The 17,884-nt window shown below is 38.5% G+C and overlaps 2 protein-coding genes across 2 annotated transcripts in view; both read right to left on the bottom strand.

The window, feature by feature from the left end:
* The window catches only part of LOC121523183 (synaptic vesicle glycoprotein 2A-like), a 36,444-nt gene extending 24,617 nt beyond the window's left edge, over positions 1-11,827 (bottom strand). The window contains exons 1-2 of the mRNA XM_041807960.1: positions 11,706-11,827; positions 2,306-3,042 (exon numbers count right to left, since the gene is read on the bottom strand). Of these exons, the coding sequence (XP_041663894.1) occupies positions 2,306-2,915 (610 nt within the window). The 5' untranslated portion in view covers positions 2,916-3,042; positions 11,706-11,827. The remainder of the gene's footprint in view (positions 1-2,305; positions 3,043-11,705) is intronic.
* Positions 11,828-13,214: 1,387 nt separating this feature from the next.
* Positions 13,215-17,448, bottom strand: sf3b4 (splicing factor 3b, subunit 4). Its single transcript, XM_041809220.1, has 6 exons — positions 17,368-17,448; positions 16,487-16,615; positions 15,808-16,350; positions 14,597-14,764; positions 14,308-14,469; positions 13,215-13,497 (listed from the first exon to the last, which is right to left on the bottom strand). Exons 1-6 carry the CDS (start codon positions 17,399-17,401, stop codon positions 13,325-13,327), a joined length of 1,209 nt encoding a protein of 402 aa, XP_041665154.1. The 5' UTR covers positions 17,402-17,448; the 3' UTR covers positions 13,215-13,324.
* Between the last annotated feature and the right edge of the window lie 436 nt (positions 17,449-17,884).

Below are 17,884 nucleotides of genomic sequence, written 5' to 3'. Positions count from 1 at the left end.
TACCCAACTATCAAACTTTTGACCATATTTATACCTTACACACCCTCATCCAAAATTACATTCATAAACAAAAAAAGGAAACTATTTGCCTGTTTTGTAGATCTCAAAAAAGCATTTGACACAATTTGGCACAATGGCCTTTTCTATCAACTTATTCAGTGTGGGACTGGAGGCCAAGTATATGACCTAATTAAATCTAAATACTCCAACAACAAATGCTGCGTAAAACTGGGAAATAAAAGAACAGAATTCTTTAAACGAGAAAGAGGAGTACATCAGGGATGTAAATGATCCCATACCTTTTTCAATATCTATATTAACAATCATGCTACTGCTTTAGAACAGTCATGTAACCCCTCACTGTTAGAGAGGTTCTGTCAAGACTCGGCCCTTGACATTAATTTACAAAAAACAGAAACCATGATATTTTAGAAAAAGGCCAGATCCCAAAGATCAAAACATAGTTTACAATCGGAGGAAGCACACTTCAACATACAATAGAGTATAATTACTCGGGCATAGTCATCAGTGCATCAGGGAGATTTGACAAAGCTATACGCTCTTTCACTGATAAGGCACGAAGAGCCTGCTACGGCATTAAAACATCTCAAAATAAACTTAATCCCCCAATTAAAATTTGGCTAAAATTATTCAGTAATGTTATTAGTCCTATTCTTATGTATGGAAGTGAAGTGCGGGGCCCTGTCCTTAAACAGTGGCAAACATCCTGGGACTTAACTCTGACAGAAAAATTTGATCTCCAGTTCTGTAAAGAGACCCTAAAGGTCCACAGAAACTGTCCAAACCTGGCATGTAGAGCAGAACTGGGGGAATTCCCTCTTTCTCTACACATGATTAAAAGAGCCATTAAGTCCCAGGTTCACCTTGCACAAGCTGACCCTGAATCATACAATCACCTGGCCTTTCTGAGCAACAGCCTCTGTCCAGAGACTGACCAACTTAAAAATATTAAAGCAAATTATCAGCTAAAGAACCAAGAGCTTCATCATCTCTCCAAAACACAAATTAAAATGATTGACAAAGAAAACAAATCTAAATACATTAAATATTGGCAAAATGAAATAAAATACTACGATAAATTAGAATGTTAGTGTCTACTGAGAAGAGAGTACTCTTTAGCTGAATATCTTATGCGTGTGAGAAACCCCAAACAAAGGAAAATTTTAACAATGTACAGACTCAGCGACCATAAATTAGAAATTGAAACAGGTCGTCATTAAAACTGGAAACCTAGAAACCAAAGAATTTGTAAACATTGTAAATTGGGAAAAACTGAAGGTGAAATCCACTTTCTCCCCATCTGCCCACTGTATGAAGCTGTAAGAAGAAAACGTTTTGAGCCAAATTACAGGAGCAGGATCACATGAAGAACTAATGAGACTATGTCTAGCAGAACAATCTCAACATATACACCTAGCTGCACGTTTTGTTTCTGAATGTCACCACATTAGAGATAGTAATAAGTTTTGTAAGAGTCAATAACTGTGTTTTTTAGTTTTTTATTATTATCAGTATTATTATTGTGATTGTCTTTATTAGTTACTGTTTTTGATATACTCGGCTTTGGCAACAAAGGTGTCAACCATTCATGCCATTAAAGCATATTTTGAACTTTGAATTTCTGAACTTGAACAATGTGGCCCAGGTTTTAATGTGTCTAAACGACAAGGCTCTGTCATGCTTTTGAAACAGTGGAATAGGCTTGTAAGGATGTCTGATCAGAGACTCATTAAAAAGATTTTTAATTGTAATGTTTCTTATTGTCATCCATGGGCCAAGGAACTGAAAACTGTTTTCAAAGCCAATAACATGTAATTTATTTTTCAAAATAAGTTACTATGTGACAGCCAGGACATTAAGAGTGCTATGTTTACTAAGTACAGACAAAAATGGTCTGTCGATATATGGTGTAAACCAAAACTATAAATGTATTGTCTTATGAAGAATAGTTATGATGTAGAGCCTTATGTGAAGTATAATCTCACTAGAAGACAGAGATCATTATGTGCACAGTTACGCTCAGGAATTTAGACCTGAATTTCTTATTGTTTCAACTGTATGTATATTCCTGTCACTTGCAATATATCTGCAGAATTAAATGAGGGCTTGTTCATCTAAAGCCTAAATAAATGGAAGCTGGCTGGATGAGCAAGCTAGGTAGCCAAAAATGTGTGGTTAAAGTTTATTCTGTCAGTATGCCGATGACACCCTACTTTCTGATAGCTATACCGTTAATTATTTCCAGTGAAGAAACTTCTAGAAATAAAAACACAGAGAGTCTTACCCAGCATGCTTTTGTTTGGTTCCGACAGGCACATGTCCTTCTCAGCGCTCGGCAGCACAAACCCGACGACGAAGATCTCTACACCGTCTGCCATGAGAGCAAGCCCCAGCACAAAGTACAGGGTCCACTGGAACTTCCCGTGACCACACTCCTGTAAGATGGTCTCATACTGTTGAGCTAGCTCCTCCTGGTCCTTTCTTCTCTCAGCCTCAGACGCGCTGATATCTCTGAACTGCTGAGCGCCAGCCCTCACCGATTCCGGACCTCCGGCCAAGCTTCCTTTGCCTGAATCGGCCCTGGGAATTCCCTGGTACTCACCCTCGTAGATCTCATCATCTTCATCGTGGCCCTCTGTGGAGTCGCTGTGGCCACCTTCATCATCATTGGCTGCTTGGCTGTCTCCACGGTAATAGCCTCCATCCTGGCTCCCCTGTACGGGGTAGTCATCATCGTCATCCTCTTCAAAGCGGCTGTAGGAGCGCTTGCTGTACTCGTCACTCATCCGATCCACCGAACGACCAACCTTCTTACTTGCTTGCCGCTTGACTTCTTTGGCAATGTCTTTGGCACCTTTAATAAAGGCAGTCCGGTTTTGGTAGCCGTCCTCCATTTTAAAGAGGTTTGGCAGATACAAAGGTGGTCAAAGGTTAAGTAGAGAAATCCTGTGGTTTAATTAAGATGTGCCTGAAAGATTCAACCAGATGACTGACTTGACTGTAAATGGGTTCTTCCTTTGTCTGTGGAGAAGAGATTAAAAAAAAAAAAAGAAAATTGTTAAAGAAGAAAAGAAAGACACTTTTTCAATATCATATAAAAAATAATTTTCATAAACCGCGTGTTCTTTTTAAAACAGCTGATTCCATTTTTCTAGACGAGCATGGCATCTGGTTTGAAGGCCTTTCACAGCATTGAGTCTGCACTTTGAAGGGTTTTTGATTATCTTTTATTGACTACTAACTATGGTGACTCAGCCTTTTTAAGGCTTTTAGATCTAACAGCTGCTTTTAACACAGTTAATGCACAACTCTCATTGCTCCCCTCCACCACTGTAGGTTTAACAGCTACAGCCCTAAATTGGTTCAGGTCCTACTTGACAGAGAGTCGTTTTAAAGTGAAAACTGGCAACTATTTTTATGCCCCCCTCTCTCTGGAGTTCCCCAAGGTTCTATTCTTGGTCCCATTCTTTTCTCCCTTTAGCTCCTTGTATTTTGGGATGATTTTTAAAAAACGTGGAATGTCTTTCCGTCTTTGTGCAGATGAAACACAAATCTGCTAGACTGCCTTAAAGACATTAAAGTTCCTGTTAAGCGATACCAGGTCAGATTTCAATCATGAAAAAAAAATCTCTAAATTTATGCAATTAAGCTTCAAAACCAAATACGATCCTTTGAAATAAAAAAAAAATTGCAACAACCAGAATGGAGGAATCATGCAGCTATGTTACAACTCTCTTTTAAAGCCACCAGAGAAACAATCAAATTCATGTCATAACAAACAAGATGTTTGTACCTGCTGCAACTGGTCCAAGTGAAAAATAGACAAGCACTCTAGCAAGTAGCCTGCCCCCTGAGCTTACGGGGAACCCTGATCAGAGCACAGCTGCCTGGCTCTGTGCCAGAGCAGAGAGGAGAAGTTGAGGGTTGATCATTCTGTTTTCTGGCACAATTCTCCCAATTATATTGACCCGTAGATCAATATGGCTGATAAATTTGGTAAATTTGCCTCACAATGAACAAAAACACAGCATGTAGCTGCCAATGAACTGCTCTGTGATTTAATATAAGGCAGTGGGGTAATTCCCACAGTGACTGATGATGTGGGGGGTTGCTCTATTTGCCCTGCTCAAATTAAAACCAAGCCAGGAAAGAGGTGAACATCTTCATAACAGTTAAAATCCAAATTTCAGTCACACATAGATCTGTGTTTTCACATGCTTACAGTAACCTTATTCCAACATATCTAGTGTGTTGATAGACAAATGTTGGATTTAACATAACAGGAAGCTTTCTGAATTCAATGAAAAGAAAATTGAGCCTAGGATAAACCTCTCAGGGACCTGGACCCCTTTACCTTATATTAAACCCACAGTTTTAAATCTGGGTGTAAAGGTTGACAATGATTTTATATTAGGTCAAAAAAATAAACTCTGTTGTTGAATCATGTTTTATCCAAGATCAAATCAGGTTTATCTTTTAATGACTGGGAGCGAGCGAGTGATTCAGGCTTTCATTTTGATACATTTCAACTACTGTAATGCATTTTTTTTTAATGTCGGTGTTAATAAGGGCTCCCTTGCACGTTTACAGTTGGTCTAAAAATAAAGATGATTAGTTTGGATTGGACAAATAAATCTGTTTATAAGATATTTTGCATTAAATGTTAGTTTCTGTTTTTGTAAAAAAAAATTTGATAGAAGCTTAAAAGAGATTATTATACATCTGTTGACACATTACAGCAGCTTTTATTTTTCAACCCTAATGGCTTGTTCTCCTGATGGGACAGTTGACCTAAGAGTGGAACTTTTTTGAAAAGTAGATCAAATGAGGGTTAAAAAAAATGACCAACAGATAGGAAAAAATACCACACAAGTCCAAAAAGACAAGACACAAATGACTACAAAAATATGAAAAAATATGCTCAGGAAGAGAGGAGGACTTAAAAGAAACTAGCACAACTTGATGCAAAAGGACAACAAAAAGCTTAAAAATGACCACAAAGGGAAAGAAAAGGGCTGCAAAGATCAAAAACTTCAAATTCAAAATAAAAGTAACTACTAAAAGATAGAAAATGACAATGAAGAAAGAGATAAGACGTAGAAAGCTTTAACAAACATGTTAAAGTTAAAATAAAAACTAATTGACATCAAAAGGGGAAAAAAAACATGATTCAAAAAGACAAAATGTCAGAAAAAGACAACAAAATATGTGCCCAGTGATCTTGTTTTCTTTCAAAGGTGCCTTTGCAGCTTTTAATCTCATTGTCTGTCTGTGCCAAACTCTCTGATGCGTTCTTCCCTTTGAACTCATCCTTCTTCTCTTATCATTCACCCTAATGATGTTTCTTATTCCAAACTACACCTGTTGCTTCTCCATCTCAGCCCAGCGTGCGCTCTCTGCTGAGTCACAGATGGGCTGAAGAGTAATTACAGGGCAAGACATGAAGCCTGGAAGAGTGAGAGGGATTTTTAATGGATGTCTCTTGGTGCGGAAATGCCCTGAATGCCTCGGTTGAAGTTCCTGGTAAAGAGCTGTGGTCTGTGACCATGATTTAAATGTAACATGACTGAGATAGCGCTTCAGAAGACCAGACATTTTAGAATAAGTGAATAGGACTGAGAAGCTTCAGCTGTGTATATCCCACACAAACACCTTTTTATTATTCCTTTTAACTACTTAATACTGAGATTAAATGATTAAATGTGATGCTTCTTAAAAAGGATTCACAATATAAAATAAAACCAATATGGATTCATCATGAAAAGCTGTAAAATGTTACTTGATTAAAAAAAAAAAAGATTTATCGGAGCTGTGAGCGAAAAATAAATGAGGCTTGAAATTGAAAAAAGAACATTTGGAAATTGATGTCCATTTTATCTTTCTGTCGCAGTATCACATCTTCATTTAAGAGAGAAACATTTATAAGCCACCAGCTTGTGTAGCTCAGTTATGATACTCAAATCTATATGCTTTGGCACTAAGACATCCTGGCACACAGGTCAATGTGCAATAAAAGATGATGTTTTGATTTTGTGGTGCAGCGCAAACATCAGACATATTGAGAGACATCACAGTGAAGCTCACCTTGACCTCTATTTGAGAGTCTGACAGGTAATAACAGGCCAACAGAGCTATAATGTTTGCCAGAAACACGATACAAAAGGTTTCAAAGTAAAAGCCAAGGGTCACACACTATTGACAAGTAAGAAAAGGAAATCTGGTGATATTTTACCTCCCCTTTGTCCCTCAGTTGTTTAAGTTTTAATTAGTATTTCCTAAAGTATTTTTCTGTACATGGTATATGGAACTTGGGCTGCATATGGGTGCAGTGGATAGCGAATCACAGCAAGAGGGTTAATGGTTCATGGCTCAGTACCTGCAGTTTGCATGTTCTCTCTATGCATGTGTAGGTTCTCTCTGTGGTTTCCTCCCACAGTCCACAGACAAGCTCGTCAGGTAAATCTGAGTCTAAATTACCAGTAGGTGTAGATTCTGTGATGTACGGGCTGTACACAGGGACCTAGATTCTTGCTATGTTATGTCTTCTGGTATCTTTTTGTAGTACATTTGTAGTCCAATAATGTATCAGCCAACTTTGTTTTCTACAGAGCAAACGTTCCATGTTGACAACCACCAAACACACAGAACTTTTTCTATGCTAATGAAAATCAATCAATCAATCTTTATTTGTATAGCGCCGTTTCATAATCATTGTTATCTCAAGACACTTTACAAAGAGGGCAGGTCTAGCCTGTACTCTCTGTTGTGGCGAATTATAATAAAGACTAGTGTTAATCACAGCACTAGCAGTTGTCAGCCTGTTTCAGTGGCAACAAAAACCTTCCCTCTAACGACCAGGAATGTCGAGCAGAACCAGACTCACATTGACAGCCCTCTGCTGAAGCCACACTGGGGCTAAAGGGCTAGTAGGTGGAGCAGAGGTGGGAGAAAAGCAGGACAAGGAGAGGGAAAAGAGAAACAACAAGAACAAATGGATAAAAGACACATTTATGGCAGTCGTGACCACATACGTATCTCCCCTGTTGCCCTTTATGGCCACAAAATCAGTAATGATCAGGCCCGCCCACAGAATTTGTTAGGCCCCTGAAAAATCCAGTGATTGGGCCTTTCACAGTTGTGGTATATTAATGCTATCAATGCATGTGTGCTGTATCAGTAGCATTGGTGCAAGAGTCCTGGCGAACTGTTACCTCATTTTAGAGCTGAAAAGAGTTTTAGGGTTTATTTGGGTTGTGATGTCGAAATTAATCATTTTTGCCAATTTTTAAACCCCCTTTTGCTATTGTTCTCTCATTTCTACCACTTTTGTCCACCTTTAACCCATTTTTGATACTTTTTGCCCAATTTCTTGCCACTTTTGGCCACTCTTCAACACCTTTTCACTAATTTATCTGGCCTTTCTTGCAACATTTTCGTCACTTTTAACCCACTTTTGATATTTCTGCCACTTTTAGCACATTTTTACATTTTCCCACCCATTCTTTGCAGTACATAATTTCATTTTTGCAACTCAATATAATTTGTGCCTCTTTTCACACATTTTAGCCACTTTCTCTCCCCTTTTCATGTTTTTCAACCCATTTTGCCCCTTTTGCATTATAGTAACCCTTTATTGCCACTTCTAATTTGTGCCTCCTGTATTCCATTTTTGCCACGTTGACACCATTTTTAATACTTTTAACCTATTTTGCCTCATTGAACCCATTTTTGCCACTCTACAACCCCCTTTCACCACTCTTACTGCCGATTTTTGCCACCATTTAGGCCACTATTACCTATTTTTTCAATTATTCAATGATTTTTTTACCTTAAAGTTGTCTGCTTTTTTATGGCATCTTGAAGTCTGACATAACTTAAGTGGGTTTGTCAATTTACCCATCCACATTTTAACATTACCAAAAAAGGTAATTCTGTTTTAAGAGAAGGGGTTAACATTTTGTAAAAGGCTATAATGTGATACTGCATAATTAGATAACATTCATTTTGGTTGCTTTAAAAGGCTGAACACAAAATATGGTTAACTTTACAATGGAAAATGATTTTGCTGACCTCCTCATTGGCCCCTTATTTGGCTGGGCCCCAGAAAGGTCTCCACTTAATCCCCCTTAAGGGTGTCTTTAATGATGATGGGAGCAATATGTTAAGAATAAACGATAACAAGCACTACACATAGAAAACAGAACAATAAATTATTAGCATTAGCAAAATAGGTGATAATGAAATAGAGAGAACAAATATTAATTATAGCAGTAAAGTAGTATTGCTGTTAGATTCAATTTAACTGTTCTAGTAATGACAACAGAAATTCGGATAACGTTGGTAGATGAAGCAGTTGATACAGACCAGCTCAAACCAGCTCCCATTAACGGCATTCATATGAATTATCTGTGTCTGTAAACAGATATCTGCATCAAAGTACTGATGATGATGATTGTTGATGGGTTATGAGATTTGTTTGAGTGTAAGGCTGATTGTTTGTATCGAAATTTGAGTCTTATGATTTACTGGCAACTGGTCCAGGGTGTACCATGCCTCTAGTCTAACCCATTAACGGACAGGATTCAATCCAACCCAACAAAATCCATAAACAGAAACAAACTCTTTATATTGTTAAAACAGTATGCTCTGATTAATTTGATTTGTTCAGGGGTACAGTTAACATCTGTTTTGTCTAAGGCATACTCCAGGTGTAGTTGGTTGAAAAATGTTGTCGATTAATTTACAGTTTACTAATCCATTATCTCTACTGTGAAATATGTACGTTAATTGATTTATTAATGCTTATTTTAATGCAAACATCATATCTCGTCATAAGGCTACAGACTCTTCACTGTCAGGGAGTTGAACAGATTTACTGGCACTGATCAGAGACACCCCACAGGCATGGTCAGAAAGGCTAAACTGTGGGACTCTAACCTAATAATATCCTGGACTCAAGCACTTACAGGCCTATAAATGCTACCCTCTGACAAACAAACACGCCTGGAGAAAATAATATGGAGAATACACAACAAGACAAGAGTTTTCTCAAGCTACTGCACACATACATGATTTACCTGCAATGATGAATTCAGGTCCCAGAGCTCACCTAAACAAAGAACAGCATTGGCATACTGCAGCCATTTTCCACTGACATCACACCCACTAAGGGTAGTACGGGCTAATCCTGCTTTTACGGGTTGTAAATTGTATAAATCTGGGGAACTGAGAAATAATGATCACTCTAATGTGTCCCTGTTAACCAGCCACTAACAAACTGAGAAATGTTGAGGGAATATCAAGCTAGAACAACATTAAAAATTTAGCTTCTGTCAGACAGCAGTTGTTTATAAGGCATTAGCCACTTCTTAGTAAATGTGACGTTAGCAATGTTGCGTTAAGAAGTTGCTGAACGCTAACAGCCTTTTGAAAGTCATATGACTGGAGAGATATGGAAGTACTTTTGTGAACACAACATAGGCTATTGAAAAGCCACAAACAAAAAATGCAACAGCTAATTTTACGAAGTGGTTAGTAGGTAGCTCCTTGCTAACATTACCATTAGCTAGGAATTCCCTCATTTTGTATTGTAAACAACAACTAACCAAAAGGGGTTAGCTACATTTCTGGAATATTTTCTAGGTAGTGAATGAATGCTGACATTCGCTGTTGTCTGTTGCCAAGCTCAACATTTTGTCACTTTATAGCAAACATCACAGTTAACTAGAAGGACGCTTAATTCTAATACTACCATTTGAAAGTATTGTGTCTTAAAATGGCATTTTAACTCTAAAACCAACATATTTGTTTGCTCATAAGCAACAAATTCAACAGTTAACATTATCAATCTACGTATTCGCTAACATAACCAGCTAGAAATTTACTTGTTTTGTACAGTAGACTACCACAAAAATAAAATTCAGCTACCTATCTTTAATGTTCTCGCAGAATTAATATGAATGCTCAGCTACTGTTGTCTGTAGCTAGGCATTTAGCTGCTTCTTAGCAAACATAATTAGCAAGGAAGTCTCTAGACTTTAATGATTGATATTCCATTAATAGCCCATACAACAGCTCACTGAAGAAAATATTTAATTCATTGCCAACATTAACATGTGCTAGGAATGCTTTGGTATGGTAGGTTTTAACAACATTTTATTGGCTGCTAATTGCTGTATTTGCCAGAAAGTAGTGGAATGCTAACATTAGCATTTGCAAATTTTGGGGGGTTTATTGAACATGTTTAAGGCTACTATTTGGAAGTATGGCCTAAAGATAATATTCCATTCAACCATCAACCTAAAATAACAAATATACCATCAGAATTTGAACTTTCTGCTGTGTGAATGGTGTGAAGAGTAAATGTTCACACCAAAAGTGCTTATTTTACCATGTAGATGTCAAGAGCTCCAAACACAACCACTCACCACTGATAGAGCTTTTCACTTTAAAATTAAACCTGTCCCTGTAGAAAGACATGTTACTGAACACAAATACAACAGCCTTGTGGTATGCTAGTCTGAAATTTAGCAAAAACAGAAGCTGAAAGGTATGTCAGTGAGTGAGCCATGGTAAATTCTGTTTTGCTGACAGTTTTCCTACTATGGTATGTCAAAATATGTTTGCAAAACCAAAAGGGAAGCTCTGAGTGGGTGTGGGCATAGCCTACATCAAGACAGACAAATAGACTACTACTGACTGAACTTATTGACTCCTTTATGCACCAGCTAAGAAAAAGATTAAGTCATCCATCCTAATTTTATACCTTTTTTCAAATAAATGGAGGCAACAGGAGTCAGATCCAAACAAAGGCTTTAAAGCCACTTTTCTCATTTCCTCTTTGTTGTCAACTTCACAGCTTTCTGCAGTATGTAACACACATCCCTGTGAGTGAAGAAGAGCAGGCAGGTCCGCGAAGGAAGAGGAGGAATATTGCTCCCTGGCTTGAGCTCTGTTTTTGTTTTTTGGTTTTTTTTTCCCTCCCCCTCTATTCAAAAATCAATCAGCATCTTATACCACTTCCGTTTGGGGCCGACCAGTTGATAACCATCACATCACATGCGTGATCACGAGATTTTTGATCAATCGTGGGTTTTCGCATAAATATTGTAGACACCTGCAGATAATAATTAGTATTATAACAATAAAAATCATCAAGATGCTGAAATAATCTCACTGTAAGATTACTTTTACGTATTTAAATGTATGTTCTGAACACGGCTCGTGATTTTTGTTATGTGATTTTAATTATTGAACACAACAATTCCAAACCCGGGTTGAAAATAAGAGGAAAAAAGACTTAGCAGGATTAATCGTCTTCATTTATGCTAAGGAAAGGGCCCTGTCGCTAACAGGCCAATTTACACGTCCCACAAATACGACCGGATTAAAATATTAATCTGTCACAAATAGCAGCCGACTGTGTTTCCTCGTCTGCTTCTTGACATCTGCGCTCATTCTTAGAAATCTCACTGCCAGCAGTTTGTCACGACCTGGACGAGATTACAGATAGGCATCGTCTCGATTCACAAAATCGATCCTAATTGCTGTGTGAAGCAAACGGTTGCAGAACACGCCCATCGCCTCTCCTTGATGTCTTATAATGCTTAAAAAAATACGCTCTACCAAGCCATCACTTGCCAGGAAACTAGCTAATTGATATTCACGTTATTCCGAAAGCTCACCTTTCCTCGCGCGCGGTGCTTCCTCTTCAGAGATGGTGATGAGGAGGATGAGAACGAGGATGAGGATGGTGATGCGTACGCGGCTGTCGCTGTGAACCGAGTGATGATGGTGATGCTGTGCGGTTTGGAGGAGAGAAGCCCACGCTATTCACACACACTCAGTGATGTGCAGGGGTCCCCTCCCCCCATGAAAACCCTCCGGAGCGCACGAACACATTAACGCCTTCTTCTCTGGACGGATATTTGGCGCATTTTCCTTCGATTCCTCCTGCTCTGTTCCTTTATCGCGTATTTTATACTTTATGAGATTCTAATACAGTTTGGCTGGTGAGTAGATTTGTGCATATGTTTAGAAACAATACATTCACACACAAGCCTACATGTGCATCCCCGCATGCAAAAATCAACTTATTCCAAGCCATTTACTTTAACAGATTTTTCTCATTTAACACGAAAACCCAAATGTGTGCATACACAACTCACACGTGCAAGCACACCTGACTCCTGTTGCTATGCCAACCACATGCCATTTTCTTGATCCTTTCTGCCGCATCAAGATGAAGAAACGTGAGTTTTTTTCTCACACAGTGTGATGTCATCATCTGCGCCATTCAAAAAAAGATGTACAGTAAGAGTATTATTTTCTCTCATAATTAACAGGGTTTTCCCCTAAATTTAAGTGTTCAAGCAGCAGTTTTTACTGGGTTACAAAAAAGCTTATTATAAACTTTCTATACACTGTTCTGAATTGTATTTTTAAAGCAGAATGCATTTTGTAATAATAATATATATATGTATATATATATATATATATTCACTATATATATATTTTACTTAGCACTTCTTGCTTCCATTTGCTATAAATTTTATGGAGATTTTGATTTTCTTTTTCAACAGGACTTTGACACCTGACCACAGTCAAGCCAAAACTACCTGAAATTGGTTTTCTGACCATGGTGTTATTGTTCGATTGGCCAGCAAGTTAGCATCTGACTTGAACCCCATAGAAAATCCCTGGAGAAATGTCAAGAGGAAGATGAGACACCAGACTCAAAAATACAGATGATATGAAGGCTGGCATCAAAGCAGCCTGTGCTTTATAAACACCCCAGCAGTGCTACGGACTGATGGGCTCCATGCCATATCGCACAGATGCAGTAAATGAGCTCCAACCAATAACTGAGTGCATGAATGAGCATGATTTTCTGAAAGGATCAACATTTTTGTATTATAAATCTTTTCTGGGGTGGTATTTTGAGATATTCTAATATTATGAGATTGTGGATTTTTGTGAGCAGTAAGCCATAATCATCAACATCAAAACAAAAAAAGTCTTAAAATATTTCACATCGTATGAAATCAATCAACAATATATCAAAGTTTTCCAAAACATCCTTTTTCATGATATTCTAGTTTTTGAGATGCAACTAAAAATAAAAACTTTGAAATAAATAAAAGTAATACTTTTCATCAGAAAATCAAAAGTCAGTACTTTGTACTAAAAATTTTATTTGTCTTTATCTGTACATTGACAAAAAAAACTTTAAACAAACACAAGCTGATTTTAAGATGTAAAAAAGAAAAGAAAAGCTAAACGAGTGTCTGCAGTCGAAGGTGGATTAAGGGGGCATTGGTGCTCTCACGGGAACACGCGGAGGGATACCGGGGGGCCTTGGAGGCATTGGAGGACCTCTCTGGAAACCAAACGGAGGAGGACGAGGAGGACCAGCACCATAACCAGGTGGAGGCATAGGGGGAGGGGGACCTCTTATACCTGGAGGCACAGGTGGACCTAAGAGAGAGAGAGGGATGGTCATATTGAGCTAAAACATCAAACTCAGATCATAATCTTGTTCAGATTTCAAAAAGGAATCATACTAAGGAATCCAGAGTTAAAGGAAAAAAAGATAATTTCATGAAGACAAGAATTTTTCTCCAAACAAAAACGTCTTTGGATAAACAGATATTATTTTCATATCTAAGCTTTTGCCCCATTTGTTCTGTAAAACCAGATGCTGTATTTATCACTTACATTATACAAAAGTGTGTAAGAGTACTTGTGCATTTAGCAATACCACCAGTGTAATAACATCATTAGCATAGCGGACAGTGAAAATGGGTCTAATTAACTATTTCACGGCATGTAGAATTGTGCTTCTGTTGTCTGATACATCAATGTGCTAAATTCAAATCAAAATGAAAGGAATATATAATATGGCATATATAATATAGTTGTCTGACCATGATTAAGATGTTAAAACTCAATTTGATATCAGACTTAGAACGGAAGATTTCTTCAATTTAGTATTAGATATACCGGTGACAAAATTCACTGTTCAAAGACAACCCTTTAAAAATTTGACTTGCAAATGTCCATAGTGGCAAATGTCAATGTATTCATGGAAACGTGGGTATGCATCAATGCAAAAAATCAATAAACAAGATTACAGAATAACAGATACAAAAAGGTAAAGATATTGACTGTATGTGTAACAGAAAATTCTGCTCTTTGGATATTTTCCCTTTGATGACAGAAGCTACACTTGTGAGCAAAGGTGTTTTATTTCACAACAAAGATTTGACAAGGTGCAACAGCACTCACCCGTGGGAGGTCCATATGGAGCTCTGGGTGGCATGCCCATAGGTGGAGGTGGGGGCATGCCAGGGGGTGGTGGTGCTCGTGCTTGATTTGATCCTGGAGGAGCAGGAGGCGGAGGCACCATGCCGGGAGGAGCTGGAGGGGGCATGGGCATCTGAGGCATTCCTGCGGAACATGAACAATAAAGTTTACAGGCACTGAAGCAAAAACCACTCCCATATACTGCACTGTCTCACAATTGTGCTTTAAAAGTAACAACATCTATAATGTCTCCACTGTGGAAACAATTTACCTGGATGCATGCTACCAGGAGGGAAGGGGGGTGGTGCAGGTGGAGGCCCACCACCGCCAGGCTGTGGACCCGGTCCTCCTGCATTTGGAGGCATGGGCATAGCAGGAGGCATAGCTGGAGGCATAGACCCAGGAGGAGGAACAGGAGGGAAACCAGGGGGTGGCATACCTGCACCAAAACAAGTTTTACTCAAATTATCTTATGTTCTAGAAGCACACAAAAATCTAACTGACTGTAAAATCTCATCATCCTCAGCCAATAAATTGCTTTGAAAATGTCACAAGTGTCTTGTCCAAGGAGTTCAGCTGTAAGCGCTCACATCTACTTTTTTAGAGTAAATCAAATCTATGTCATAATCAATAACAAATTAAAGATGCATACCACAGTGCACATTCTCTCCAGGATCTTCTTTCTCCTCATTGCAGCTGATAGAACAAGTTATTGGCTGCAATGGTGCCAGCCTGATTCAACAATTCAAGCTGTGACCCTTTTTCAGCGACAGCTCATATATTCTGATAATTAAGAAATGCTACAGGAGATATGTGACTGTAAGAAAGCTTTAGCAGATGAAGTTTAAGAAAAGCTAGAAATAATAAACTTTTAGATGCACGACTAGATGGATAGTAGGGAGCTTTACCAGCTAATCTGAGCGTTTTACTGTATAATTTGTGCAATTCCTATAAAAACCAGATTTTAAGTTTATAGCTGCAATGTAGAGTAAATCAGGTATTAATGACAGGGGATAAACATATGAAAATTGAGCAAACAAATCTAAAAGCATGTCTTTGCAACTCTTGTGTAAAACCAATGGCAGATTTTGCACTTTAATACGCCTCTATCAGACTATCAAAGAAAATGATACCTGATTAGACATTACAACAGTGAAAATAGAAGCCATAGACACCCAGTATTGGGTGATTTTGTTGTTTTAATTACAAAAACATTGCCAGATAACTTTTGCACACTGTCTCAACTGTACACAGAAGCTTACGTTTACAAAATTGTACTCTTTCTTTAAGCTTCAGCACTTTACACTATTGTTTATCAAAACACAGAACTGCTGTATGAACTTAGGGGTATTGCAAAAGTACTGAGAACTTTGACAATGTTACTAGACAAACAATCACAAATTATTTCCCATAAGTATTTGTAATGAGTATGGTAAAATCCACCCAACACTATATTTAGTATCAACAGTATTTAAGTCATACCTGGCATGGGCATTGCGCTTCCAAGAGCTGTAAGGACTGGTGTTGGAGCACTTGGTGGTGGCGGAGCATCTGCAAACAGCTGATGAGGCCTGTCGGCCTGTGAGAGAGGGTTCTGTGCAGCCAAGAGTCGCTCTGCTGCCGAGCCATGTCGCTCTCCTTTGGAATCCTTCTTGAAGGCATACGACACTGTGATGGGCCTGTTGCAGAGGTACTGCCCATTCATTGCTTCAATGGCGGCATCCGATGCGTCAAAGCTGGCAAAATTGATGAAGGCGTAACCCTTGGAGTTGCCGGTGTCTGGGTCTCTCATGATCTTTGGTGTTTGGAGGATCACACCAAAGGCGCTGAACGTGTCATAAAGGAGTTTCTCATCAATCTCAGGATCTAGATTACCGATGAAGATGTTGGCACCGACATCAAGGTTTTTATTGTGGGCAGACGCCTTGTTGACCCTAATTGGTTTGCCATAGAGCTTTATCATATTCATAATTTTGATGGCGTAGTCTGCATCCTCCTCACTGAGGAACTCTACAAAGCCATAACCTGAAATAGAGAGCAAAAATACTTACTATAGGGACTATTTAATCCAAGAAACCATACTTTCCTTCCTTGATTAACAGATATCGATCTTGGTGATTGCAGCTGAGGAGTATGGACAATATTAGTCGATACTACTTACCCTGATGTTGTCCAGTGACCCTGTCTTTAGGCATGTGTGTGTTGACAACAGGACCAGCCTGCAGGAAGAGCTCCCATAGCAGCGGTTCTGACACCTTCTCGTCCAAGCCACCAACATACACTGTGGCATCTGAAAAAAAAAAAAGAAACAACTTTTATTTAGAAAAATTTTCACCGATACGATGTAAAGTAAGGTCCTATTACGACGCAATATGGATACATAGACCGAATGCGTCAAGATACATAAATTCAATGAAATAAATAGATATATTCTGGAACCAAATAAGGAACTGGCATTTTTTTCTAAGATGGGGCGATATGTTTTTTGTTTACCACCCCTCAATTATTGTACGCTACTATGTAATTAAGAAGCTTTTCATTATACTACGTCCCAAATTCGTTCGAATCATTTGTTCCGTACACACACGATAAATATGTCAGAAAAGAAAAACGATCAAGGGTTAGATCACTGTTAGTAGTTGTAGTAGTAAGTCGTTTTGCTGTAGATTCTTAGGTTGGCTTTCAAGGCTAACTTTAGCTGCTAGCATTCAGGATGTAGCTCAGCTTGCAGCGTGCTAACAACAGACGCCATAGTGTAAAAAAATCAATGGTTAACGCTTCACAGTCACACGTGTAAATAAAGTCAGATAGTAAACAAGAGCAGGTTTATCGGCACCTAATATGAACAGCTTTAAAAGCAGCAAGCTAGGCTAACAAACTCAACACTTCCATGTGACCGGTTGTTTACCTCCAACTCTGAGCTAACTGAGCAACAGGCGATGCAGGTACGCACATCACAATGAGTCTAAAATTATACTAGCAAGGGGCTGGTGTCAGTACACAAATATGCTTAAAAAACAGATATAAAAATGACGTTTTTACCTTGATTTCTTTCTGAAATTGGTCCCGCTGCCATGTTGAATGAACAACGATCGGCAGGCGTTCTGAACAAGGCCGCGCCTCTTCCTGCCTGAGTGTGACGCAGAGGCGGAAGTTTAATAAAATAAAATAAAATAAAATGAAAAAAAAAAAGTTTTCTGTTGTGAATATTGCCTTACGTCAAAACAACAGTACTTTGAAGGCTACTTTTGTGGTACCCATGCCCCCCCCACACACACATTTTTCCACTCATCCATTTTTGCCACCCTTATACTGCTTATCACCATACCCTTTTTACCTTTCCTAACTTATTTTTTCAGTTTATCCCGTTTGCCTCTTTCAACCCATTTTTGCCGCTTTAAAACCACTTTTCACCACTTTTTTTGTCCACATATTTTGCCACTTTCCATCTATTTTCGTCAGTTTTTGCCCTTTTCACTTCTTGAAGTGATTTCAAAGTTTTTTTATCTCAGTTTTTCCAGTGTCTTCTACTTTCGTTTGTGCAGATCCTGGCTTTGCT

The sequence above is a fragment of the Cheilinus undulatus genome, linkage group 16, assembly GCF_018320785.1.
Source record: "Cheilinus undulatus linkage group 16, ASM1832078v1, whole genome shotgun sequence".
Lineage (NCBI taxonomy): Eukaryota > Metazoa > Chordata > Actinopteri > Labriformes > Labridae > Cheilinus > Cheilinus undulatus.
The sequence above is the reverse complement of the archived record's forward strand: the minus strand, read 5'-3'. Positions and strand labels throughout refer to the sequence as shown.